Here is a 22,930-nt window from a genome sequence, read left to right as displayed (position 1 = left end):
AATTCAAAAAAAAATTTCCCGGAAAAGTTCAAAAGTTGCTATTTCTAAATCGTTAAATATAGACGAGGCAATATATTGATACTTTATTCTTTCGATTAGATCAACTTTTACAAATTGTTGTTGAAAACTCAAACTTGACAGAGGGCAGCAATATGCGTCACCTGTATAAATCCTTTTTCACCATTTGGTACAACAAGTTTACTTAAACCAACAACTCCATTCCCCCAATTTTTTGCAATTTATAAGAGTGGAACTTGAAGAAACAAAAATATAACGAATAAATGACCATGTTTTGAGAATGGCATCAACTGCTACTCAAAACGCAAGCACTCGATATTCCCAAATTTGGATCGACCAACCTGCTTCATTGCCGTTCCAAGATTCGATAAATTTAATTAAAGAGGATAAAGAAAAATGGAAAAAAGAAAAAACTGCCTTTTTAATTGACTATGACTGGTTCGAAGGATACGTTGACTTTATATATGGAGAAGGCGACAACCCTGGTCCTATAACTCAATGGAGGCTGCTGGATGAAAAAAACGAGCTTAAACATTCTTTGGAGGAATCTATTGATTATAGCATTGTCTCTGCTTCGCTATGGCATATGCTTGTTGAGTGGTATGAATTTTCTTTAAAGGTCTCTACAGTACTTGTAAAAGGCATTATTAATTAAATTCAAAACTCATATTCATATATGTTTTGAAAGCATTGTGTCTTAGTTTTGAATATTTCATTAATTTATGTAGTTTGCATTACTTCCCACGGTGCCTAAATATATAGGTTCCCTTGGATTTTGAGGCCTCTTTTCAATTCCCATTATGTTATTAGCTAACTCAAATATAGGTTTGGATTAGAAGGTCTAGCTATAGAGCGAAAAGTTCTTTTGGTAGGATTGGCTGCTGAGCAAAAGCCATTCGTAGATATCTATCCTATAAACTTTACTTTGCACGTTTTATTCGACCCAATAAACGGTGAAAACACGAGCTATTCACCATTATACCAAATTGATGAACCATATCATAGTGATGAACCCTATGCGTTTAGCTTTTCCCGAAGTGATACCCTTCGGTCTTTGTACAAACAAGTGATGGAAGCTTTCCAAATATCTGATGGTACTTCTTTCCGTTTATGGTATCTAAACAAAAGTAATCTATCTTCTAGGTTTGTAAGTTTGTCGGAGTTCAATGATCAACCTGCGATTGCTTTGCTTTCCGAGTATGCTGTTTGCATGACTATTTTCGAAATAGATATTGCCGATGGAAGCTTATTGCTCGAGTTTCAACATCCTAACGGAGAGTGGTTATCTGACTCTATAACCAAAGAGCAAAATTTAACAATAAATAAAGAAATCGGACTCTGCGGTCTTTACAATTTGGGTAATTCATGCTATATGAATTCTGCCCTTCAATGTATGATACATACACACGAACTTACAAAATATTTTCTTAGTGATTCTTATGAAAAGGATATTAATTACAACAATCCGTTGGGAATGATGGGGAAAGTTGCCTTGTCTTATGCTAGTCTACTGAAGATGATCCATCATACTGCTGATATGCACTCGGTGTCACCTAGTTCTTTCAAATTTATAATTGGCGAGTTTAATACCTATTTTTCTGGATATCGTCAGCAAGATTCTCAGGAATTCATCGCCTTTTTCTTAGACGGGTTACACGAAGATTTGAATCGAATTCAGATAAAACCATACTTTGAAAGGCCAGATTTATTTGACGAACACCCATTACATGTTCAGAGAGTTGCAAATCAATGTTGGGATATTCATACAAAACGAAATGATTCCATAATTGTTCAGTTGTTTCAAGGAATGTATAAAAGCACCTTAGAGTGCTCCATATGCTATCAAAAATCAACTGCGTTTGATCCGTTCATGTATCTTACTCTTCCACTTCCTACTAGTGCAAAATGGCGACACAAGGTAGTGTACGTCCCGCCATTTGGCACACAGAGTCCTGTGGAATTGTATTTGGAGCTTCTCATGGAAAGTACGGTAATCCAAATGAAGTTTCAAGCTACGGAAAAGCTTCAAAAGATGGGACTCGAATGCGGGGAACTTACTGCTTGTGACATTTATCGGGGAAAGGTGTACAAGGTATTGAAAAATAAAGACAAAATATCTAAAAAAATTCATAAATGGGATCATGTTGTACTTTATGGAAGTACTGCAAACGGATTAACAATACCTATCGTCCATGGATGTAAACGACCGGCAATGCCCGGATCATACCAGTCTAACGATGTGTTTGGATTTCCTTTACAACTCAACGTCCGTTCTCGAAATGTACTCACAAATGATTTAGTGAAAGAGATTGTCGAACTGTATCGAGTTTATGCAGGCATAGACGTAGCAATCGGAACTCTTCAGCTTGGACTGAAGCGGATGGAAAGTAAGGCCGGGAAATGGGAATGCATAAAGGAAATTGAGGTTAAAAGGTTTGAAATAGTGGAGGAAGAGGAAATCGTTATTGACGACAAAACTGTAATTATGTGTCTATGGAACGATCAACAATATGAAAAGTTATTTTATAACTGCGAATGGATATTTGAAAAAATTCAGTTCCATATGGAGTCCATCACCCTTGAAGATTGTTTACTGGAGTTTTCCAAGCCAGAGCAGCTTGATTTACAGGATTCCTGGTATTGTCCTGGGTGTAAGGCATTTCGACCGGCAACAAAACGGCTGGAGATCTGGCGATTGCCAAAAATACTAGTCATTCATTTAAATCGATTCAGCGGCCACGGTGGAGATTTGCGGAGAAGACGTAAACGAAGGGATTTAGTAGTTTATCCAGTATTTGATCTCAATTTGAAGCAATTTTTGAGTCCATTTATAAAAGATCATGAGTGGCTATCGTCACAGAAATCGATGCTTTACGATTTGTATGCAGTGGACAATCATCACGGGTTTATGAGTAATGGTCATTATACTGCCTATGCAAGAGATGCATCGAGCCAAACATTCTTTAAGTTTGATGATACAGCTATTTGTGAAATAGATCCGGAGGATATTGTCACATCGTCTGCTTATGTATTGTTTTACAGAGCAAAGAATTAAAGAGACGTATAATAGAGGTGATATGAACTTTACTCTAACTAAAGGCTAATGTCGTTTGTTTGAATATGTATGAAACTGGAAATTGAATATGAACGAAGACGAGGAAGAGGTGGGAGTTTTTGCAATAAAAAAGTAATAAAATAAGCTATTAAAATAATCCATTACATTTATTATTCATAGAGCATTAAAATTATGAAAAAAAAAGTAGTAAACTTTTGCAACCAGACGTTTTTAAAAGCCAGTGGGATTAACACGATTAGTACTACGGGTCCATTTTGGTGATTTATGGACACCCTTGCGGAAGCCTTGGAGACCGGCACCTTGAGTCTTCCTGGTAAACATAGTGTATTTATCCTTTGGTGACATTTGGGATTCAGGCTGATGGTTAGCAACGAAACTTTCAATTCGTTTGCACGATTGATTTTTCTCTTGCAACGCCGTGCGCAAAACATCTACCACCTCATCGACGGCACGAAGTCGTTGACGGTGACGATATTTTCTTCGCTGGGATAATCTCCAAGGTACTTTATGAACAAGACCGCCAAAGCGAGCCAAAGTCGAGTTAAATGCACCCAGCATATTTTTCGTATAAAATCAAAAGGAGAGGAAGAAGGTTGGATCAAAAAGAGCAAATAAAAATTTTTTGTTAAGTTTTTGGGTGATAGACAAATTCTGAGTAGTTGATGGTTTGTCACAAAGTAGTTTACGGCTCCAACGAAACAGCAAAGATGTGAACAAAAATTAACTTGATTAGCGTCCTAAATTGATTTAAATATTATATTGCCATTCAAATATAAACACTACACCTCCAAAATGGTGGAGTTGGTTAACTGAAGAATGATATAGGTTTTGGGTAAGTTCATATCCTTGGGTGTACCTTCCAACTCGAATCCACGTGACCACCTGCCAGTAAGAATCGGCTCATTTCTACTTCCCACCTGCTAGATAAATCGCGATAGGGCATTTGCAACCAACATCTCGAGAGTAATTAGCTCCTGGGTTATAACCGTTAAATACCACCTTTAAGGAAGAATAAGCAGAACTTGATCATGGCAGAGAAGACAATTACTGTTGAAGAAGTGTTAAAACATAACACTCGTGATGATTTGTACATTGTTGTAAAAGACAAGGTGTATGATATTTCCAAGTTCCTTGACGCTCACCCTGGTGGTGAAGAGGTTCTTGTTGATTTGGCCGGTAAGTAAATTTTTAGGGGTACGCGATAATGGAGGTCTTGAGGAAGATTGGTTGTAATGCATAAAAATTGGTCGCGATTGTGTGGAGTCGTAGAAATCGAAGTTTCAGACAACTAGCGTTACAAAACTTTGAATTTCACGAGAGTTTAGGTGTCGCATATACACATGTTCTTTAATTTGAAAGATTCAGGACGAATCTTTGCCGTAGGAACGTACAAAAATAGATGCGATATCCTGAATAAATACGATGTTTAATGCGACATTGTCATTGAAGGTGAATTGTTAAGTACAGTCTATATGTTCCAAGATTGATCGCTCTCTACTCGATGTTTTGTATTTCCAGTACTCTGAATACACTGAAATACATAATTTTGGAAAGATTGATTGACGATATCGCTTCGATTCTTCACATACGGCTTTTGGATTGGCTATACAAAGTTTCTGCCTTTCTCTACCATCGCTAGGGGCTTTTTTTTGTTCGTTTCTGTGATTATTAACTTGTTTTAGGTCGTGATGCTAGCGGTCCTTTCGAGGATGTTGGTCACTCTGAGGATGCTCAGGAGTTGCTCGAAAAATTTTACATTGGAAACTTGCTCAGAGTATGTCATTTATTTTTTCTCTTCGTTCGCCATAGGCTCGTTAAAATTTTTGTAAAAATTTGCTTCGACACTCTAACATATTTTAGACTGAAGATGGCCCTCAGCTTCCCACAACTGGTGCTGCCGCTGGTGGAAGTGGATATGATTCTTCTCAACCAGTTAAGCCTGCTATGTGGCTCTTTGTCCTTGTGATGGTTGTTGCTTACTTTGCTTTTCGCAAGTATGTCCTCAAATAGACTGCTTAAATTCCCAGTCTTACTTTTGCGCTCAAAGAAATTTAAAGGCCTTCTTTCGTTTTGGGTCGTTTAAATGTGCTGAATATGGTTTTGTGATTTTGAGCTAGCAAGTTTCGTTTTTTGTTGTTGTTAGATATCTACTTTAGCTTTCTTTACCTGTTCGTACTTAGGATATTTACGGATTCAATGTATTCCTTTAACACGCTTTGGTTTGGCTCTTAATGTGAATGGCATATTAATATTAATAGAGACCTTTGATTTGTCTGGACGTAAATTTAATTCACAACGGTCTTATGCTTGCTTTGCGTAACTGTATAATTGATAATACTTAGTGTTATATTTTTTGTATTTTCGTTGTTTGTTCTCTCATAAAAAAAAGTTTTATAGTTTCTTCTATTCTATTGTTTTATCGATGGACCTATGCCCAACTTGTCTAGAATTTTAAGCGGTGATCGAGTAAATAAGTTCGGGCGTTATTTAACGATCGAGGATTTATTCATTAAGTCTTTTTTTTTATATATAAATGTAAATTCATGATAATTGCGACACTTTTTACGTCTCAACAATTTTTTTCTACTATTTTAATTTAGGTGCTAATACACAGTTCCTGTAACCACCGCTACCTGCAGACAACCACCATCGCGCCTTTGCGAAAAATCAACTTTTTAAGATATGTCTTGGTTGTTTACAAGAAATAAAGAAGAGGAACCAACCTCAAAGATTGATTCTTCTGAATTGCAGGTCCCTACCGAGGCTACAGCCTCAGATATTTTATCGGGTTCTGAATTCGATCCCGCCAAGTTACATCCCCTCGCTGATTTAGATAAACCTCTGGATTACTTATTGATTGAGGAAGATGCTCTTTCTACTCTTCCAGGCGATAGCATGGCTATCCCATCTCGCGGATGGCAAGATGATCTTTGTTACGGTACTGGAACTTCTTATTTAAGTGGATTGGCGATTGGTGGACTCTGGGGTCTCAATGAAGGCATGAAGAAAACTAAAGATATTACTTCCACACGGTTGCGCCTTAATGGTATTTTGAACGGTGTTACACGACGTGGTCCTTTCGTTGGTAATTCCTTGGGTGTGCTTGCCCTCGTGTATAATGGAATCAATTCTTTAATAGGCTACAAGCGCCAAAAGCATGGATGGGAAAATAGTGTTGCAGCTGGTGCATTGACAGGTGCTCTTTACAAATCTACTCGTGGACTTCGTGCTATGGCTATTAGTAGTTCGCTTGTAGCCACTGCAGCTGGCATTTGGACCCTTGCAAAGCGTTCTTTCACTAAGCGACTTAATTAAAAAATTCTTTTGTAACTTTTGGTTATAAAATTTGTACGATAATGTGAGTTAGGTGTTCCTTTTATGACACTCATTTTCTCTCACTCTTGTGCGGACCCTTTTTTCCCTAATTTGTAAATCCGACAATGGATTTATGTCTTTTGGTTTTATTCATCTCATTTATGTCGTTTGATTTTCCTAAAAATTCAATTCTATCAACACCCTTCTGTCAAAAAGAATTGACTGCGTTTCTTTTTCCTCGCATTTGTAATATCTCTGAATCCTTGATCCTACCTCCTTTTCGCAAAGGGAAGGAATAAAACTACTGAACAAACATACGGGTTCTTACATTTTGTTTTGTTGGAATCCTTTTATTTGAACAGTACATTCATATTTTGACATAAATATCACTTTTTTGTATCATTTTTATCCCACAGCTTTTTATTACATTGTATTTTTGTACGTGATCAATATGGAAAGAAGGTTAAAGTTCTTGTTAAGTAATTGTTTATTCAAGTAATTCGTAAAATGGCTCTATTCGAGCACACTTTAACTAACAAAAAAAGAGAAAAAGGGTAGAGAGAAAAATGAAAGGATTTAAACGATTTGTCGGTACATATTGATAAAAAGGTAAGAGGAGGAACAATGAATATTCACAAAGAAGAACAGCTTTCATTGTATGCTTTAGTATTATTAATATTTCTAAATCTATAATAGCATTAAATAAATTTTTCATTAATAAAATGTACTCGACCTTAAAAATTTATCCAAGCGATAGATCTTCCAAGGGAAATATGACTTTCATAGTTAAGGCTTGTCATGTGGTATTATTAGTCATTAACAAAATCGTAAAAAAGAAACATAAAAAAGGATGTATGCAGAAATTAAAATAAAATACAAAGTATGTAAGACTCGGAATGCAATTATAAGCAAACCTACCCAACGTACTTATATGTCCTTCGATAAATTTTCGAGTTCTTCACGAGTTCGCAACCATCGTTGTAAATTTGTTTGTGCCCATTTGTAGATACATTCATGAACAGATTTAATTATTTCTTCCCACTGCGACGTCTGACATTCTTTGTAGAATTTAAGCTCTGCATCCATGAATTCGTCAATTTTTTGACAATCCCAATTTGCAGCCGCTAGTTGATTCTCTATGGTATTCTTATGCTGCTGGAGACTTTCTTTGCTAATGGAGGTTTCACCTTCTACAAAGTCATGTAAAACGTTTTGTAAGCGACCAAAAATTGTGTAACCCTTTTTGGCTTGGGAGACAACTGCTCGTTGAATAGTATTCAATCTGGTCGCCGGGTGTATCGTGGGTGAAGCAGCTACCATAGAGTCGGTAGCAGACATTGTGTTAGAGTGGATGAGCTGGTCTTGAAGAAAATCTCGCTGTTGTATCTTCAATTGCTTATACTTAAGAGCATCTGCGGCACACTTCGCCAGCTGCATAGACTGAACCATTTTTTCATAGACGGAGGAATTAAATTCTTGTTCGAATTCCTTGGCGTACATTCCGCTGAATTCAAAGGCATTAGCAATCACTTGCAAATGATTTGCTAATTGTATTTCATTGAGAGCAGTCAAAGAGTGAAATGCCGATCCTAACTTTGAAAGGCAAGACTCCATTTTAGAAATACTAGATAAAGTTGAATGTATGGAAGGACTCAGACTATGATGAAGGAATTTCCGACAAACAATCACTTCTTGAGTATAGGAAGTCAAATCTTTGAGTACTGGAGAGGGTGCGTCTTTACCATTAGAAATGCTGGAACGACGCTGTGTGGGAGATAACTCCGAAGGTGAGCTATTGTAATGTGGAAAGTCTGGTGCCGTTGGGGTAGAAGGACTTTCATTCAATTCATGCGTAGGTTGCATATCGCTTGTTGGGGGATGACATTCATCCTCAGAGCCCAAAGGAGAAGAAGGTTCTAAACTCGAAGCAGTTGAAGGATTAGATAAGGAATGGATTGGCTTTAATGCGCGAGACGAAGGGGGACTTAATGAGTTGGCCATTACAAGTGGCATGGAAGAGCGCAAATGAGCGAATGGGTCATGCTCAGTAGCAATAGGAGGAAGGCGGAGTGGATCAGTATTTGAATCCTTTGGTAAATCTAAAGATGATAAAGTCACGTGCCAAGAAACAGTGCTATGAATAAACTTATCGAAAATAGGATTGGAACGAATGCATGGATGCAAAAGACACTGACGAAGAAACAATTCTAGCATCCTGGAGCGAAAATTTAAGAATTCAGCATCACTTTTAGCTTTTCGTGGATGTTTGGCATAACTTACTAAACAGCGGAGCATGTGTGTACAATGAATTGCACACAGCCCATGTTAATAAACGTTTGAAAAGAAAATGAAAAAACGCGATGAAAGATATTATATCTAAATATATTGGAAAACTTACAAAGTGATTGTTTTCCCGGTATAGGAGGAACAATTGCAGCGGGATACTGCCGACGCATCAACTTAACCAAGGACTCAAAATCCGAATATCTCCGCCAAACGGAACGCTTCTACAGTATAAAAATTAGCAGCTAAACTCATAGATACCAAGGATCTCAAGCCACATACCTGGTGTACAATTTCATACTCAACATACGAACCGTCCGAGGAAGTTACTGTACCGACGATCTGGATTTCAGTTGAATAACCACTTCCTCCCGAGTCGCTGGATATAACTTCAGGTTTCTCTTCGTAAGAATCGTCTTGTGCCATACTTCTTTAATCGATTTAATGGAGAAAGAAATGTAGCTAGTTCGTCATATAAGTCATGGCTTTGCAGACTGGATTGTATTTCGTTGTAATATGATAGAGATCGCAAATCAATATACTTATAACTACGTTATACTGTATATGAGAATGGATTAGATAGCGTTATACTGAATGCATTGTAAAATGGGTTTCCATAAGGTCAAAGAAACAATCAGAACTTTAAAATGACAGGGGAAACCTATGTATATAAAATACGAGATTTCGAAAAAAAAATAGATTTTGGTTTACGTGGAGAATTTCTTAGTACTATCACAGTAAACAAGTAATGCAGTTGTAGAGGAGATTTCTTTTTAAGGTTATGATAGCGGACAGTGATTATATTATCCAGTATATATTTCGAAACATCTTATCAAATCACTATAGTTTAATACCGATGGCTGTTGTAGCTATCGTTAACTGGATTCGTTTGGTTATATCGTGCGATGTAAACAATGCGGTATAAATAAGAGGTATATTATAATAAAACTTGTTTTCATCCTCGAAATGAACTAAATTAATAATTTATTTTCAATGATAAAAATTATTCTAATTTCACTATATAAAAATGCTCATGGATAATTTCCACAACTTCTAATGGACCTATGGAATGGTGATGCTATAGTTTATTTCACGAAAAAACAGCTAGAACTTTTAAGGCTCCATTCAGCAACTTTATATACTAAGTAAATCCTTATAAGTTAAAAGCGATAAAAGGATTTTACATAAAAACACTTTGCTTCATTTATTTACTGGAGAAATACTTCCCGTTAATGCAAATCGGCAAACACCGTATTTGCATATTGCACAGTTTAATAGAGCACGATATTAAAATGTTGGTAAACACAAGATTGTTTTTCATAAAATTCGTTTCTGTAGCTATAATGGAAATCATGTCATGTTTATCATCGAAAGAAAAGTCGACTATAAAGGTGCTCCGGGTATTTCATGAATTGTCTTACTTAAATGATTTTGCTTTCCCTAGATATATCTCAGTAGACCAAATTTGATAGACTTTTTAACAACGATCATCATAGATCACTTTTTCTTTCCTTCAGGGATTCTTTACTTTTAAATAACACTTGTGATTGTTCTGGATGCATTTTGAATGCAAATCTTCATGAAGCATTCCATAACCAATTTCACCTTCTATTCAAAAGCAAGGAAGGATAATTTTGTAAACAGTTGACCTTCAAGGACTCCTGATCTCTGGTTATCAACTTTAGAGGCAAAGCTCATCCGCAATATTTCAGCACTAAATAGAAAGAGAGACACCCCTATAATTATATATATTTGGTTATCAGTGACTCAAGAAAAGGAAGGCATATTCAAGACATATTGTTAAAACAAAAAAAAAAATACAGTTTCGTCAAAGTAAAGTTTCTTTAAGAAATGAGAATTCCTCCTAAGCTCTTGATTTAATAGTAGAGAAATAATTTACCAAGTTTTTTGTTGTGCATCAAAAAAATTGCAGTAAAGCAAACTATACCATGATATTGGCGAGTATCCAAAAAAATGAAATAAAATAAATACATAAGGTGAAGAGAAGGATCCAAAATTTAGCTTACTGAAGCCATGATTTCCTAAAAGAAACCTTTTATAAAAATATATCCTTCTTTGGTTGAAAGAGAGACGATGGAAAAACGCTGAGATGGAAAGAATAGCGGCATAGCCCCTTTGTATGCAGGATCATTGTAATTATTTCTCATTTTCTGATTCTAGCTTATGCTTTATTTTAGCCTGTTGGACGAATCCTTGAATGATTTCAGAAGCTACAGAAGATCCAACAAACTTGCTCATCATGCCATGGAGTTTGCTTGCAAATTCAAAATCCACCTCTAAATCAACACGAACACGTCCCCGAGATGCCTCTTCAATACTCCAATGTGTTTTAAGCCGCCGGAACAGACGATGATGGGACGCGTCTGCCAACACGGTTAGGGCAACAGGATCACAAACCACCTTACTATCAAAAGTTTCACACAATCCTTTAAAACCAACTGTAAGGTCGGCCTTTGTAGGATATCCAGTTTTAGGATCGTATTCAGTGACTTTGGACTTTTGACAGAAAGGCACAAACCGTTCGTATTCGTTGACATTGCTTATTAAACTGAACAAGAACGAAGGCTTGTAAGGCATAAGTCTAGAAGCGCGGTAGCATTCCAACCGTCGTAACGTACATCGAAAAGCCATGAGAATTTGGTTTTGGTTAGCGATTCTTGTTTTCCGATGGTGGAATGCGTTGTGGGTAAAAACGTTCTTTCAACCTGATGAATTTTACCAATCGTTAGAGGTGGCCCATCACTTCATATTCCGCTATGGATTCTTAACGTGGGAATGGACCTCAGCAATCCGTTCAGCTCTACATCCGCTTATATTTGCAGCGCTATATCGTGTTTTGCAAGTACTCAAGTTAGACTCATCTTACTTCGTTTTCACGAACGCTCCAAAACTCCTGCAAGGAACGTTTGCTGCTATACTAGATTATGGAACTTATAAATTTGCACTAGTAAGATATGGTTCTAAAACCGCGAATTGGACGTTGGCTTGCTCTCTTGTCTCCATAATGAATGCGTACGTTGGTGTCCGAACCTTTTCCAATTCATTGGAGACAACATTGACTTCCATAGGATTTTACTATTTCTCTTACTACCTAAAATATGAAAACTCTTCTCCTGAGCAACGTAAGAAAGCGTACTCTTCACTTTTGGGCTTCATTTCAGTCGCAGCCTTTGCTTGTTTCATCCGACCTACAAATATACTAGTCTGGATATTCCCACTTTTATTCTGGAACAAAAATCCTCAAACACCCATAAAGGATTTACTCTCGTTTTCCAATGTTTTTAATCGCTTTCGTTTTTTATATGCTCTCGGTTATGGGCGGCTTTTTGGCATATTCGTTTTGTGTGTGTCTTTATTTTTAGTTAATATTATTGCTGATAGAATACTTTACGGTCGTTTTGTCTTTCCCATCATTTCGTTCTTTCAATTTAATGTTACTTCAGGCCTTTCCTCTTTGTATGGATTGAACGCATGGCACTATTACCTTTCTCAAGCCCTCCCATTAATATGCGGAGGATTTCTTCCATTCGTATTACTCACAATGGACCTTCAAACAGCGGGAACCATTCTTTGTGTTTTCTTTCCCTATTCACTGATAGGACATAAAGAACTTCGGTTTGTATACCCAATTTCACCGATTTTACTTACTTTAGCTGGAAAATTTTTTTCATCATTTTCCTCTTGGAAGCGTGCAGCACGGTTTTTCTTCCTTATTGGATTGGGACATGCTCTGGTAATTACATTTTTATGCCGATTTCATCAATTTGGAGTCATGGAAGTTATGCCATTAATACATTCACTTGCTGAAAAAAACCAAACTGGTCTAATACTTGCTCCGTGTCACACTACACCATGGCAGTCGCATATCCATTCACCTTTTGCTGAAAATGGATGGAAGTTCTTGACATGTGAACCGTTCGAAAAGCCCTTTGATGAGACGGATCGTTTTTACGAGAATATGCCTACTTTTCTAGATAAAATTAAAGAATGGCCGGATTATCTGATTTTCTTTGAAGAGCGGTTTTATAGCTTATACAGCTATCTTGACTCCCGAGGGTTGAAGTATGAAGAAGTACAGAGGTATTATAACTCCTTGATTCCTGAAAGTCGAGAGAGAGCTGGAGCTCTGTTAGTGTATAAGAAACTCTAATTACATGATTCTTCATACCCCAAAAATTTCACAGGTCAGCATAATTATCTGCATTTTAACAACTATTGATGTATTTTAAATGAAACCACTGATGACTATTACTTGCTTTGGACAATATTTGGTTTATCCCTAAAACGCCAGCTTGATTTCTAGCTCCCCATTATAAACGATTTGCATTTCTATTATGGTTCGTGGATTATAGAGGGGGCCATATCAAGTCTTCACAGAGCAAGAGGAAGCAACAATTTGTAGACGAATAAAGTAATCCTAAGCCATTTACTATTAAAACTTAAGACATGGGTGGAACACTTATCTTCCCCGAAGCCATTATCATGAATCAACATCATTTTAAAATTTTCAACCTTTGGCGACTTTAACCTTTCAGAAATTTTCTTAAATACAAATTTATAGCATATCCTGCACTCTCCAAACAAATCTGAAAAAGAAAAGTTAGCTTACAACGCGAACACCCAAGTCACTTAAAGAATTTGCAATTGTAATTTTATGCTATGGAGTCGAGAAAAACGCAAAGGTCATTCGTCTATGTTGCGATTGGGACTTGAAAAAATAATTTTATACGGCCTAGCTACGATTCTAAATTAAATTTTTTATAATAGTATTTCACAAAATATTTGGAATATTACGGATACTTTAATTTTTAAACACAGTAAACTGCTTAAACGGTCGGTTTCTAGAATTGTAAAAAATTCTGAATTTCATTGTTTTATTAGATGAAGTATGAATATATATAATTGTAGTAAACACATCAACGATTCAACTAAGCATGTAATGTACGAAAGTAATAGCAATCCCACTTGTGTCAAGAATCTCATAACTTCACTAAATTTATTTACTGAATAGCATTTACACTATTATACGCTTTTTTACGTAGAGTTAAAGCATTGCTACATCCTAACGCGCAAAGTGTATATTGTGTGACTTACATATCTACACTATTCTCGTCTGCTAGAAATTACCAAAATATTGCAATTCAGCAGCTTCAGTTGATATAATGAGTTATTTTTTACCTCATTTACATTCTGGATGGTAAGTTTTTGTGATAGATGGATTTATTCTTCTCTAACTTATGTTTATAGGCACGTTGATCAAGCAATTTTATCAGGTACGCGAACTTTAAGAAACGTAGAATGTTTCTCGTTTCACAACTTCGAATCAGCTTATTAACCTTTTTTTTTATAAATAGAACAAGAGCGCTTGGTTGTCATTCGATTTGGTAGAGATCATGTATGTTCTAATGTCGATATCTACTTGGATTAAGTCTATTTAATATTGTAGGCGGATTAATTTACTAACGCGTAACGGAATAGGATGAAGAATGTATAAAACAAGATGAAGTCCTATACAGAATTGCTGAAAAGGTCGTCAACATGGCTGTCATATATTTAGTGGACATTGACGAAGTTCCTGACTTCAACAAGGTAAGTCTAAGTCTTAGTTGGAAAGTCATGTTGCTAACCTTATTACCATCTAGATGTACGAGCTTTATGACAGAACTACAATAATGTTTTTTTATCGAAACAAACACATGATGATTGACTTAGGTACTGGTAACAATAACAAAATCAACTGGCCGTTAGAAGATAAACAAGAGATGATCGATATTATAGAAACTATTTTTCGTGGTGCTAGAAAAGGTAAAGGTCTTGTTATTTCTCCAAAAGATTACTCTACCCGACATCGCTACTAGAAGCCACCATTTGCTTATGCAAGAAAATGGAGAGGGGATAGAAAAATCATAGTAATTTGATAGTTTTTGGCTAAAATGAAAAAGTCTTTTTGCTTTAATTTTTACGCATAATTTGTACTTCAAATGGTATAACCCTTCTTTTAAAGTCAGTAACAATACAGGATTTGAAATTATCTAGTGGATGAATTGTAATAAAGTATTATCAAATCCTATGAAGAAATTACATTATATGATTAAAGAAAAGCATGAACATGATTACTCTTGCTATGATTTAACAAGAGAGGTAAAAAAGTGACACTCAAGTTGCCTTATTAGTTGATCTAGCGTGTTTCTTTAAAGCCAGCAAAATCTCGTCAAGAAGGGTGTATATAACATGAGCGTTTAGAGATTGGTTTTGGAGAATACGAAATATTCTTTTCACAGCAATATCAGGTGTATAGCCGGGAAACATGGAAGCAAGCAAAATCCCTGCTTCTGCTTTCAATTGATTCCTATCAGCATAAGCTGGCTTTCGCGCCCGTGAATGACGGCGGTCTTTGGAGTGATCATGATTAGATTTACCTTCAAGTCCTCGTCTAAACTCGCGTAACTTCCTATAAATCTTCTCAGGCGTAAACAACTGAAACAGTTGTAGTCGTATACGCTTTTCCAAAGCTCCGCCAAAAAGTTGTTCCAATATCGATATATAAGTTTTTTTCGGTAACCATTGCTGCTTTGCATCGTCATTTGGAGAAAACAATTCGACTAAAAATTCCGAGATGGGACCTGAGAATGACGAGTTAGTGTTAACGTTGGATGCGTTGAAAGAATTATTAACTTCAAACCCTAAGACTTCTAAAAGCTGCTTCCATTTTTTGCCAACTTCTTTAGGATTAAACATTTGTGGTGCTGTGATATTTTGTTGTGACAAAAACATCCTCAACATTTTGCTGTCACAAACCTCTGGCATTCTGAATAATGATTGAAGATATTCTTCTAAAGCACCCCTTCGATATTCCAAAACATTTTTGTTTAAAGAGGTGATGATCGATTTTTGAGGAAATTTTAAAGATCTGACTCCAGGGTATGTTTGCTTTAGCTGCTTATGCAACTCTGCAAACTCTCGATACCGTCTAGCCACCATCCATCCGGAACGGACATGTCCATTTTCAAGTCGTTCAATGCGTATGGTGTAAACAGCAAAGTCTGGGGTGTTCTCCTCTTTGCTAATTTTAAATGAATCAATAGACACCCGAGAGCGATTAAAGAGTTTACTGTCTTCTTCTTGCGACATATACTGATCTCGTTGACGTTCTTTGCGGTGAATTGCTTTTTCAATCTCTTGATGGTTTTTAGTAAGGCTTTTCAATTGCTTTTGGTCAGCAACCAGCTCAGCCTTCTTTATAAGAGTGTTGATAGCGTTTAATTGAGCTTTCAACTCCTCGATGTTATTGTTTAATTCATCGATACTTTCAGAAAGTTGGAGATCACCTGGTGGAGCAAATAAAACTTCTTCTTCATCACTATAGGTAGGATCATCCAATTCTAAATCCAAAGGAGAGAGGTTTTTATCCCGAGAAATGGACGAAGAGACAGATAACTGAATAGAGGGAGAAGGAGATGAATTGATGGATTTTGACGACGAAGAAATACTAAGATATGAAGGTTGTTTTGATATCGCTGGTATGTTCTCGCCCAACTCTTCTAATCTACTGAACGTGGCAGAAGAATTGGTAGACTTATGATCAGATACTACATCTTGGGCTAGGAACCTGTAATAGATCTCGCTGTTAACGAATTCAGAATAATCACTGTTCTGCATGATATCGAACACATGCTCTTGAGCCATAAGCATTGCATTCCTAGCCTCTACCCATAGATCAGGGTTTAAGTTATCTTTACTTTGGTTAACGAATTTATTAATTGTATTAGTGAGAGGCTTTGGGATGTCCAGTGGGTTATCGACGCTTTCAAAGTATGATTTGACAATGGCTGTAAAGTCTGTATGGTCAGAAACGATATCGGAAAACGGCGCAATCATATGCGCATTCAATGGATCATCCTGTGATTCTTTTAGGCCTTCAACTACAAGCCAAAAATGCAAATAGCGAGATCTGTTCTTTCTCTCCATAAATTCGAGAAAACAGGAAACCGCCGCCGAGTCAGATAGGATTTGAAGTAGTGATTGCACTTGTTCAAATAGCACCGCTTCTTTATGCTGAAATGGAGTTCCAGAAAGTAAGGAAATCCTTTTCTCAGCAGTAATTATAGCTATCTGTAATCGCTCCCTATATTGTTTAAATTCAAAATCAAATGCTTCGGTCTGTTCAAGTTGACGCCTTTGGACCATTAGTTCAGAACGTAATCTTCGGGCATCTGAAATATTAGAGATTTTTTTAATTTCATGAATATATTGTTCAAAAGAGTGTTGACTATCTTTTAATCGGAGACGACGTGCTCCAACCTGAAAGTGATTAGATTGCTTGCGAATGGCACGTTTCAGACGACGAATCTTTCGCCGACGCTGAATTATACTACCGCTAGCCTGAATAATTAAATAGTTGAAAAAATCAGGATCTGAAATATAAGATACTAGCGGTAATAATGTAGTATTAATAATAACCTCTGTAACGAGCGAAAGTACAAGAGGGCTGGTTTCATAATAATTCGGTAGAATAATAGACAAAACTTGTGTCGTCCAATTTCGTAAATATCTCTTCTGAGCTACCATGGGATTTCCAGAAAGAAGTACTGCTTCATGCAATCTCCCATGATCATATTTCGCCGCAACTTCACGAGACAGTTCAGAATGGTCAGTAAAGGATACTGCCTTATTACCTACAACAAGCTGTTCTGCTTCAACGAATAATCTTAAATGTTTTGTAATCAGTGGTAGAACTGTTTTAACCAAAACATCAGCAAGATCAATTTCATCAACTCGACTTAATAACACCATAAGACATTTTCGCAAATGGGATTCTATACTGTTTGAAATTGTCGGTTCGGGAATAATTTGATAAGACCATACCTTAATATATTTTTGCATAAAATGTGAAATAATGGATTCTATCTCTTCAGAAATTTCAGGTATTCCTGGATATAATGGCTGACGAAGAAGAAGTTTGGAAAGTGCCAATTGACGCGCTCGTTTTTGGAATATAGCTGGGTTAACAAGAAATGGCTCAGATGTTCCAAGATTATTTTTATTTTCAAACGTTCTCGTCTCCAAACAGTACCACAACAAACAACCAGAAGCCCATAAATAGATAATTTTGACAAAGAAACTATGAGCAAGTATCCATAAGATGAAGATACCTCCAGTGATAAAGTAAAAGATATGCTGCTGGTACATTTGGTCCTATAATGGTAAGAGCCAAGTCCTTCTATCTATGGATTTTCTAGTTGGAAAAATGACATTTCAGAATTTTGAGGCAGTCGTTCTTTTTTGCAAACAAAGTGCACGATAATTTAAATTTTTTTATATAATTATTCTTCCTTGTTAGAAAAATGTAAATTAAGTATCTTCTACTACCGGAAAATGGTAAGCAAAGATCAGTGCACAAAAAATCCTAAACGTGAGATTTTGTAATCAGAATGACGAAAAAAAGAGAGACTTATTGAAAATTGAGCAATTATTCAAGATACTCCCAAATAAACAGCCAAGTTGACTAATTAGTCGAAATAGCCACTTTTCACCTCAAAACTTTGGTTTATATTTTATCGTACAATAACTGAAATCAATCGTCCAAAGATGTAATTTATAGCAAGGAATTAAATACTTTACTTCCTTAAATATTCAATCTTTATGAAAGCTTGACAATGGAGCTGTTGTAGTCAGAATTTATCAAAACAAGTGTTTAGAATTGGTTAGCAAAGTTAGGAAAGTACTTGACCAACACCAAAATGTCAATAGCTCAATTGTTTAACCAGAGTTGGGTAGAAAAATCAAAATATGTCCCTGTAAGATTAAGTGATGAGGAACGAAAAATTTTGAGCTTGTTAGAAGCAGCGTAAGTAAATCCATCTTATGGAAATGCCTGTTGGCCGAGTCCCGTTTGAAATGTGGAATGTTCAAGGGTTCCTTATTTTAAAATATTACCAATAAAGAAATATTTTTCTAATAGTTATTTCCAAAGTGTTTGATTGTGCGCGATTATGTGAAACTTTTACAAGAACTGTTCGCATAAATTATTTCTCTTGTATATGAACTGTTACATTATTTAATTATTATTGAACACTTTCCCGTTTCTCGGGACATAAAATTATACGATCGTATCTGTTTTTGGTGGATCGACCAAAACTAACAATGAAATTATAGACTTGAAGTAATTGATTATACGGGCCATGTCGACATTATCTCTTATACCACCAGGACCAAACTGATGGTAAAATACTTGAACGAAATGTGCAGTATAGTGATGGGACTTGTCACTGCAATGGATATTAAAGCAGGACGTGATTTACTAATTGGAAGAGACCACAAATCAAATGCTAGGTTTTTTCAAACCGTTTTTGAAATTGGAAGGAGATACAAAATTATGAATCCCGAGAAAATGCGTGCAACATATGGTGCTGTTATGTATATGTGCCAAGACAGTTTAATTCCAGATGTTCGTAGTCAACTTGGCTTTGATTTCGTATCACCCATAAAAACTGTATACAATGTTTTGGAAAAGCACAAACTTTTGGGTCTGCTTGAAGAGAAACAGCTTTTAAACAATCTTTTAAAACAGAGCGATCCTCAAAGTAATGCCAATGCCAAAGCAGAACTGTTAAAAGAACGGGAAGAAGCTTCAGAAACTCTTTTGAAAAAGTATAATCCAGGAAAAGATGAAAAATTACAGAAAGTGCTTACGGACTGCTTCGCTTCTTTAGCTGATCATGAAGCTTTCCTTTTAGCTAATCGAAATCCTGTGGAAAAGATGCGTGCCTATTTACATAAATTTTTTAATCCACACGACACTAAAAATGGTAGTTTAAAGATTGGATATATGACTGGTGCCAAATTAAATCACGACCATAAAACTCAATTTTTCTATGTTGATCAGAGTTTAGTGTTTTGGTCCTGTATGATGGACCAAATGTTTCTTTTATGGTTAGAGAGCGACGCTTCTTTACTCGATAAACATTCTAGGTACTTCATTAGTGACACTGGCCAAGGTTTAAATCGTGTTCAGCTTTGTCCATTAGTTCGATCTACAGTTACCAGGATTCTATCATCCGTTCAGAAGCAACAAGAAATCCCTTGGATGGGAAGCTCTGTAATACACTTAGGTGATAGGGATGTTCCTAATGCCCTGATGTTTATTGACAAATATCGCCAAGTACCTCACATATTAGCGCCATTGGTCAAAGTTTTACAGCAACTAGAATTTTTACGTGATCCATACTTGGTTCAGTATATCGAAAACGAATATGGAAGCGTCAATGGACTTCAAAAAACAATTTTGTTAGACTTTTTTCGTCATGGTTTTAATGGTCAGGGATCTGATGGTGGAAGTTGTATTGATGGTCGGCTCACTAGTGCATGGAATTGGACCAACGAAATTACTAAGAAGAAGTATTATAGGATTCTTTTAATGTCCGGCTTTCTCAACTTTGAAGGAATCTGACGTTATTACATCTTTTTTTGCAAATCGGCTTTTCTCCATCACTCGTAATTCATTTTTCCACAAAAAAAAAATACATATGAGGATAAATATCATTCTTTCAGTTACCCACTAAACAAATTATTATTCAAAGGATTCTAACATTTTATTAAGTGATCCAGTAAATTATACACAACCAAATATCCATTATTTTAACCAAGTAAAAAAAACCCAAATTTAACAGGTCATTTTTAAATTAAGAGTCTTCATTCCAGAATTGGGAATTAGGAAGAGATTTTTTTAAATAACATAATCCACTATATAGGAATCCTCAATGAGATCGTTGACTCTTGCAAGATGACGATCAGTATACGGTATCATAGAATCTAAAATATCTTTAATACCAGATAATTTGAGAAGGTGTTCAGGGGAGTATGAATGTAATAAAAGACGTAGCAATCTTTGAGCAACCATGCTTGTTTTACTATTAGTATTCCAATCACGAATGCGCTGAAACAAGATTATTAATTGATGATCCGGAAGCTGAACCAAAACATTATCCACATCTTTATTCCCAGTAATGCTATTTGGTTGATGTGGAGCTGTCATAACTCGTTCAAACAGTCGCAAAAGTCCATGAGGACGGTCTAATGACAAAGCTAAAGCAATAGCCTGTTGCCAGTCTTCTGTTTGCTCAAAATTTGATAAGAGCTGTTCAGCCTCAACACGACGCTCTAATTCCTCAGCTTGTTTGGCAATGTATTCTTCAGTTACATCTTTCCAAACGCTAACTACTGCATCTGCACCTCCAGAAACCAACAAACTCCCGTCGAACCTTGAAGCTAAAGCCCACACACGGTCTTCATGATTGTCGAGCGTAGCAACACATTCACCAGAGCTCAACGACCACACTTTGACCAAACCGTCGGCAGCAGCACTTACGACTTGGGTTCCTTGAGAAATGTAGATCAGTTTCAGTATTGCACCTGTATGACCTTCTAAAGTTTGCACACACTGTTGAGTATCGACATTCCAAATACGAATTGTACGATCACCACTACCACTAGCGAGTTGACGACTAAATGGGTTAAATGAACAGGCCCACACACCCCGACGATGTCCGCGCAGAACACCAACCACTTCACCCGTAGATGAATCCCAAAGCTTAATAGTCTTATCTTGACTAGCCGAAGCAATAATTCGTCCATCCTTTGAAACTTGAATAGCATTAACATCACGATCATGAGCTTTAATAGTCCACACAGCTCTGTTTGAAAAATCGGACTTATTTAGCTGAGAACCTAAATTAAACCGTTTAAGTGTTCTATCTTGAGAGGAAGATGCCAGGAAAGTGGGATAACCATTAACATCCAAAGGTCCCAGAGCGACAGCCGTGACACTAGCCGTATGACCAGTGAATACATGAATACATTTATAAACATTATCTTCAATGTTTAAATTCCAAAGACGCACAGTATTATCTTTAGCACCAGTTGCCAACCAAACACCATCTTCAGATGAATCCAAAGTAAGGACTATATCAGTATGACCCTCAAGCACCCCAAAGACTTGTGTACCGTCTGTGGAAATAACATCTATAAACTCGGTATTACTGCAAACAGCCAAATGATCGTCTCCAATCCAAGCACAATCGATGACTTCATCAAAAGATCCGTTGAGTTTTTTAATGGTAATAAAGCCTTCGCCAGGAACTCTCTTACGCAACAAGAGACTTAAATCGGAATGTACAGACAAAAGTGTGTTTTCAGAAAATGGTACGACTTGTATAATTGCATTCGTTTCTGAATGAGTAGTATCAACACCTGGATCAAGTCGGGAACCAGATTTCCAATCCCATGCTAAAATAAGATTACCTTCACCAGCTGTATACAAAATTTTTTCTTCAGGCTGTCCATTGACCCAACCTATGGCCTCGACGCTATGGAAAACAGGAATCGTTCTGACTGCAGAACGCTTCTTAATATTCCAAACCTGAACCGTTTTATCTCTAGATCCACTGAGAAGAAATGAACCAGTTGGTTCAAATGTCAATCCACGAATAACACTGCTATGACCTTCGAAAACAGCCATGGATCGACTAGAGTTTAAATCCCACAATCTGACTCGAGAATCATCGGCACCAGAAGCCAAAACCCAAGTATTTTGATGCTTGCCAAAGCATAATGCACTAATGACACCGCCATGACCCCGAAAACTATGAGTTACATATGCTCCAGCAATGTCCCATACTTTTACTAATCCCTCAGCACCTCCCGTAGCTAACAATGTATTAGTGGGATCTATTGTCATCGTAATTACCGGAGTTTCATGAGCTTTCATCGATTTTATACGCCGTCCGGAAGGAATCTCATAAATAGTAAGTAGTCTCGACCGAAAAGCCGCAATAAGTTTTTTTGAATCGCTAGTTATCGCCAAGGCTGTAACGTAATCGTCCTCATCCTTTTTTATAGAAAAAAGACGCTCTCCAGTCTCACTACGGGTTCCAATTATACGATCAGTTAAAGCAGTAACAAGAATCTTCTCATTAGAGTCGAATGCAACAGGACCTCCCGTGTAAATAGGCTCAATGCTTTTTTCTAACTCAAAGCTAATTATTAGTTCATGTGTTTCAATCTTTTACATACCGCTTTTTCTCCCCAATTGGCGCCATGAATGATTTTGGTTAAGAGCATCATTTTTTACAGTCAAAAAGTAAATAATTGTTCCAACTACAAATTTACCGTTCTTTGCTATATATTTTTACCGTACTTTTATATTTCTCACTATACTCC

General features: G+C 36.6%; 11 protein-coding genes and 15 long non-coding RNA genes across 26 annotated transcripts; 16 read left to right on the top strand and 10 right to left on the bottom strand.

The window, feature by feature from the left end:
• Positions 1 to 194: 194 nt before the first annotated feature.
• Positions 195 to 3,229, top strand: ubp1 (ubiquitin hydrolase Ubp1). The gene is made up of 2 exons (NM_001022990.3): positions 195 to 618; positions 844 to 3,229. Exons 1-2 carry the CDS (start codon positions 299 to 301, stop codon positions 3,071 to 3,073), a joined length of 2,550 nt encoding a protein of 849 aa, NP_587999.1. The 5' UTR covers positions 195 to 298; the 3' UTR covers positions 3,074 to 3,229.
• Positions 275 to 676, bottom strand: SPOM_SPNCRNA.7085. Its single transcript, NR_196425.1, has one exon. It is a non-coding gene; the product is annotated as a non-coding RNA (long non-coding RNA).
• Positions 3,215 to 3,924, bottom strand: mrpl31 (mitochondrial 54S ribosomal protein mL60). The gene has a single exon (NM_001022989.3). The coding sequence runs from the start codon at positions 3,650 to 3,652 to the stop codon at positions 3,305 to 3,307; it is 348 nt and encodes a 115-aa protein (NP_587998.1). The 5' UTR covers positions 3,653 to 3,924; the 3' UTR covers positions 3,215 to 3,304.
• SPOM_SPNCRNA.7084 lies at positions 3,305 to 3,803 on the top strand. The gene has a single exon (NR_196424.1). It is a non-coding gene; the product is annotated as a non-coding RNA (long non-coding RNA).
• A 92-nt stretch (positions 3,925 to 4,016) lies between the features above and the next one.
• Positions 4,017 to 5,515, top strand: oca8 (cytochrome b5). The gene is made up of 3 exons (NM_001022988.3): positions 4,017 to 4,270; positions 4,777 to 4,868; positions 4,955 to 5,515. Exons 1-3 carry the CDS (start codon positions 4,123 to 4,125, stop codon positions 5,102 to 5,104), a joined length of 390 nt encoding a protein of 129 aa, NP_587997.1. The 5' UTR covers positions 4,017 to 4,122; the 3' UTR covers positions 5,105 to 5,515.
• Positions 4,200 to 5,084, bottom strand: SPOM_SPNCRNA.7083. The gene has a single exon (NR_196423.1). It is a non-coding gene; the product is annotated as a non-coding RNA (long non-coding RNA).
• Positions 5,516 to 5,729: 214 nt separating the features above from the next.
• Positions 5,730 to 6,824, top strand: tim23 (TIM23 translocase complex subunit Tim23). Its single transcript, NM_001022987.3, has one exon. The coding sequence runs from the start codon at positions 5,777 to 5,779 to the stop codon at positions 6,407 to 6,409; it is 633 nt and encodes a 210-aa protein (NP_587996.1). The 5' UTR covers positions 5,730 to 5,776; the 3' UTR covers positions 6,410 to 6,824.
• On the bottom strand, positions 6,179 to 6,403 carry SPOM_SPNCRNA.7082. Its single transcript, NR_196422.1, has one exon. It is a non-coding gene; the product is annotated as a non-coding RNA (long non-coding RNA).
• Positions 6,822 to 9,138, bottom strand: atg20 (sorting nexin Atg20). Its single transcript, NM_001022986.3, has 3 exons — positions 8,975 to 9,138; positions 8,808 to 8,916; positions 6,822 to 8,688 (listed from the first exon to the last, which is right to left on the bottom strand). The coding sequence occupies exons 1-3, from the start codon at positions 9,116 to 9,118 to the stop codon at positions 7,337 to 7,339; spliced, it is 1,605 nt and encodes a 534-aa protein (NP_587995.1). The 5' UTR covers positions 9,119 to 9,138; the 3' UTR covers positions 6,822 to 7,336.
• SPOM_SPNCRNA.7081 lies at positions 6,828 to 7,060 on the top strand. The gene has a single exon (NR_196421.1). It is a non-coding gene; the product is annotated as a non-coding RNA (long non-coding RNA).
• Positions 8,975 to 9,317, top strand: SPOM_SPNCRNA.7080. Its single transcript, NR_196420.1, has one exon. It is a non-coding gene; the product is annotated as a non-coding RNA (long non-coding RNA).
• Positions 9,318 to 9,615: 298 nt separating this feature from the next.
• Positions 9,616 to 11,397, bottom strand: coq10 (ubiquinone-binding protein Coq10). Its single transcript, NM_001022985.3, has one exon. The coding sequence runs from the start codon at positions 11,342 to 11,344 to the stop codon at positions 10,850 to 10,852; it is 495 nt and encodes a 164-aa protein (NP_587994.1). The 5' UTR covers positions 11,345 to 11,397; the 3' UTR covers positions 9,616 to 10,849.
• prl16 lies at positions 9,676 to 9,992 on the top strand. The gene has a single exon (NR_150493.1). It is a non-coding gene; the product is annotated as a non-coding RNA, poly(A)-bearing (long non-coding RNA).
• On the top strand, positions 10,773 to 11,048 carry SPOM_SPNCRNA.7079. Its single transcript, NR_196419.1, has one exon. It is a non-coding gene; the product is annotated as a non-coding RNA (long non-coding RNA).
• On the top strand, positions 11,096 to 13,527 carry gpi10 (pig-B family GPI synthesis protein). Its single transcript, NM_001022984.3, has one exon. The coding sequence runs from the start codon at positions 11,343 to 11,345 to the stop codon at positions 12,861 to 12,863; it is 1,521 nt and encodes a 506-aa protein (NP_587993.1). The 5' UTR covers positions 11,096 to 11,342; the 3' UTR covers positions 12,864 to 13,527.
• Positions 11,637 to 13,357, bottom strand: SPOM_SPNCRNA.7078. Its single transcript, NR_196418.1, has one exon. It is a non-coding gene; the product is annotated as a non-coding RNA (long non-coding RNA).
• Positions 13,528 to 13,838: 311 nt separating the features above from the next.
• dim1 (U4/U6 x U5 tri-snRNP complex subunit Dim1) lies at positions 13,839 to 14,706 on the top strand. The gene is made up of 5 exons (NM_001022983.3): positions 13,839 to 13,910; positions 13,961 to 13,986; positions 14,068 to 14,108; positions 14,192 to 14,302; positions 14,356 to 14,706. Exons 1-5 carry the CDS (start codon positions 13,876 to 13,878, stop codon positions 14,569 to 14,571), a joined length of 429 nt encoding a protein of 142 aa, NP_587992.1. The 5' UTR covers positions 13,839 to 13,875; the 3' UTR covers positions 14,572 to 14,706.
• Positions 13,922 to 14,630, bottom strand: SPOM_SPNCRNA.7077. The gene has a single exon (NR_196417.1). It is a non-coding gene; the product is annotated as a non-coding RNA (long non-coding RNA).
• Positions 14,707 to 18,419, bottom strand: snx12 (sorting nexin Snx12). The gene has a single exon (NM_001022982.3). It carries the CDS (start codon positions 17,900 to 17,902, stop codon positions 14,870 to 14,872), a length of 3,033 nt encoding a protein of 1,010 aa, NP_587991.1. The 5' UTR covers positions 17,903 to 18,419; the 3' UTR covers positions 14,707 to 14,869.
• Positions 15,473 to 15,878, top strand: SPOM_SPNCRNA.7076. Its single transcript, NR_196416.1, has one exon. It is a non-coding gene; the product is annotated as a non-coding RNA (long non-coding RNA).
• Positions 16,077 to 17,260, top strand: SPOM_SPNCRNA.7075. The gene has a single exon (NR_196415.1). It is a non-coding gene; the product is annotated as a non-coding RNA (long non-coding RNA).
• SPOM_SPNCRNA.7074 lies at positions 17,438 to 18,319 on the top strand. The gene has a single exon (NR_196414.1). It is a non-coding gene; the product is annotated as a non-coding RNA (long non-coding RNA).
• A 21-nt stretch (positions 18,420 to 18,440) lies between the features above and the next one.
• Positions 18,441 to 20,537, top strand: SPOM_SPCC16A11.03C (uncharacterized protein). Its single transcript, NM_001022981.3, has 2 exons — positions 18,441 to 18,560; positions 18,869 to 20,537. The coding sequence occupies exons 1-2, from the start codon at positions 18,454 to 18,456 to the stop codon at positions 20,160 to 20,162; spliced, it is 1,401 nt and encodes a 466-aa protein (NP_587990.1). The 5' UTR covers positions 18,441 to 18,453; the 3' UTR covers positions 20,163 to 20,537.
• Positions 20,235 to 22,823, bottom strand: utp13 (U3 snoRNP-associated protein Utp13). Its single transcript, NM_001022980.3, has 2 exons — positions 22,784 to 22,823; positions 20,235 to 22,746 (listed from the first exon to the last, which is right to left on the bottom strand). Exons 1-2 carry the CDS (start codon positions 22,807 to 22,809, stop codon positions 20,439 to 20,441), a joined length of 2,334 nt encoding a protein of 777 aa, NP_587989.2. The 5' UTR covers positions 22,810 to 22,823; the 3' UTR covers positions 20,235 to 20,438.
• Positions 20,915 to 21,386, top strand: SPOM_SPNCRNA.7073. Its single transcript, NR_196413.1, has one exon. It is a non-coding gene; the product is annotated as a non-coding RNA (long non-coding RNA).
• Positions 21,506 to 22,692, top strand: SPOM_SPNCRNA.7072. The gene has a single exon (NR_196412.1). It is a non-coding gene; the product is annotated as a non-coding RNA (long non-coding RNA).
• Positions 22,824 to 22,930: the final 107 nt, after the last annotated feature.

The sequence above is a fragment of the Schizosaccharomyces pombe genome (genome assembly GCF_000002945.2).
Source record: "Schizosaccharomyces pombe strain 972h- genome assembly, chromosome: III".
In the NCBI taxonomy this organism is placed as follows: domain Eukaryota; kingdom Fungi; phylum Ascomycota; class Schizosaccharomycetes; order Schizosaccharomycetales; family Schizosaccharomycetaceae; genus Schizosaccharomyces; species Schizosaccharomyces pombe.
Note: the sequence above shows the minus strand (reverse complement) of the source record. Positions and strands in the feature narration are given on the sequence as shown.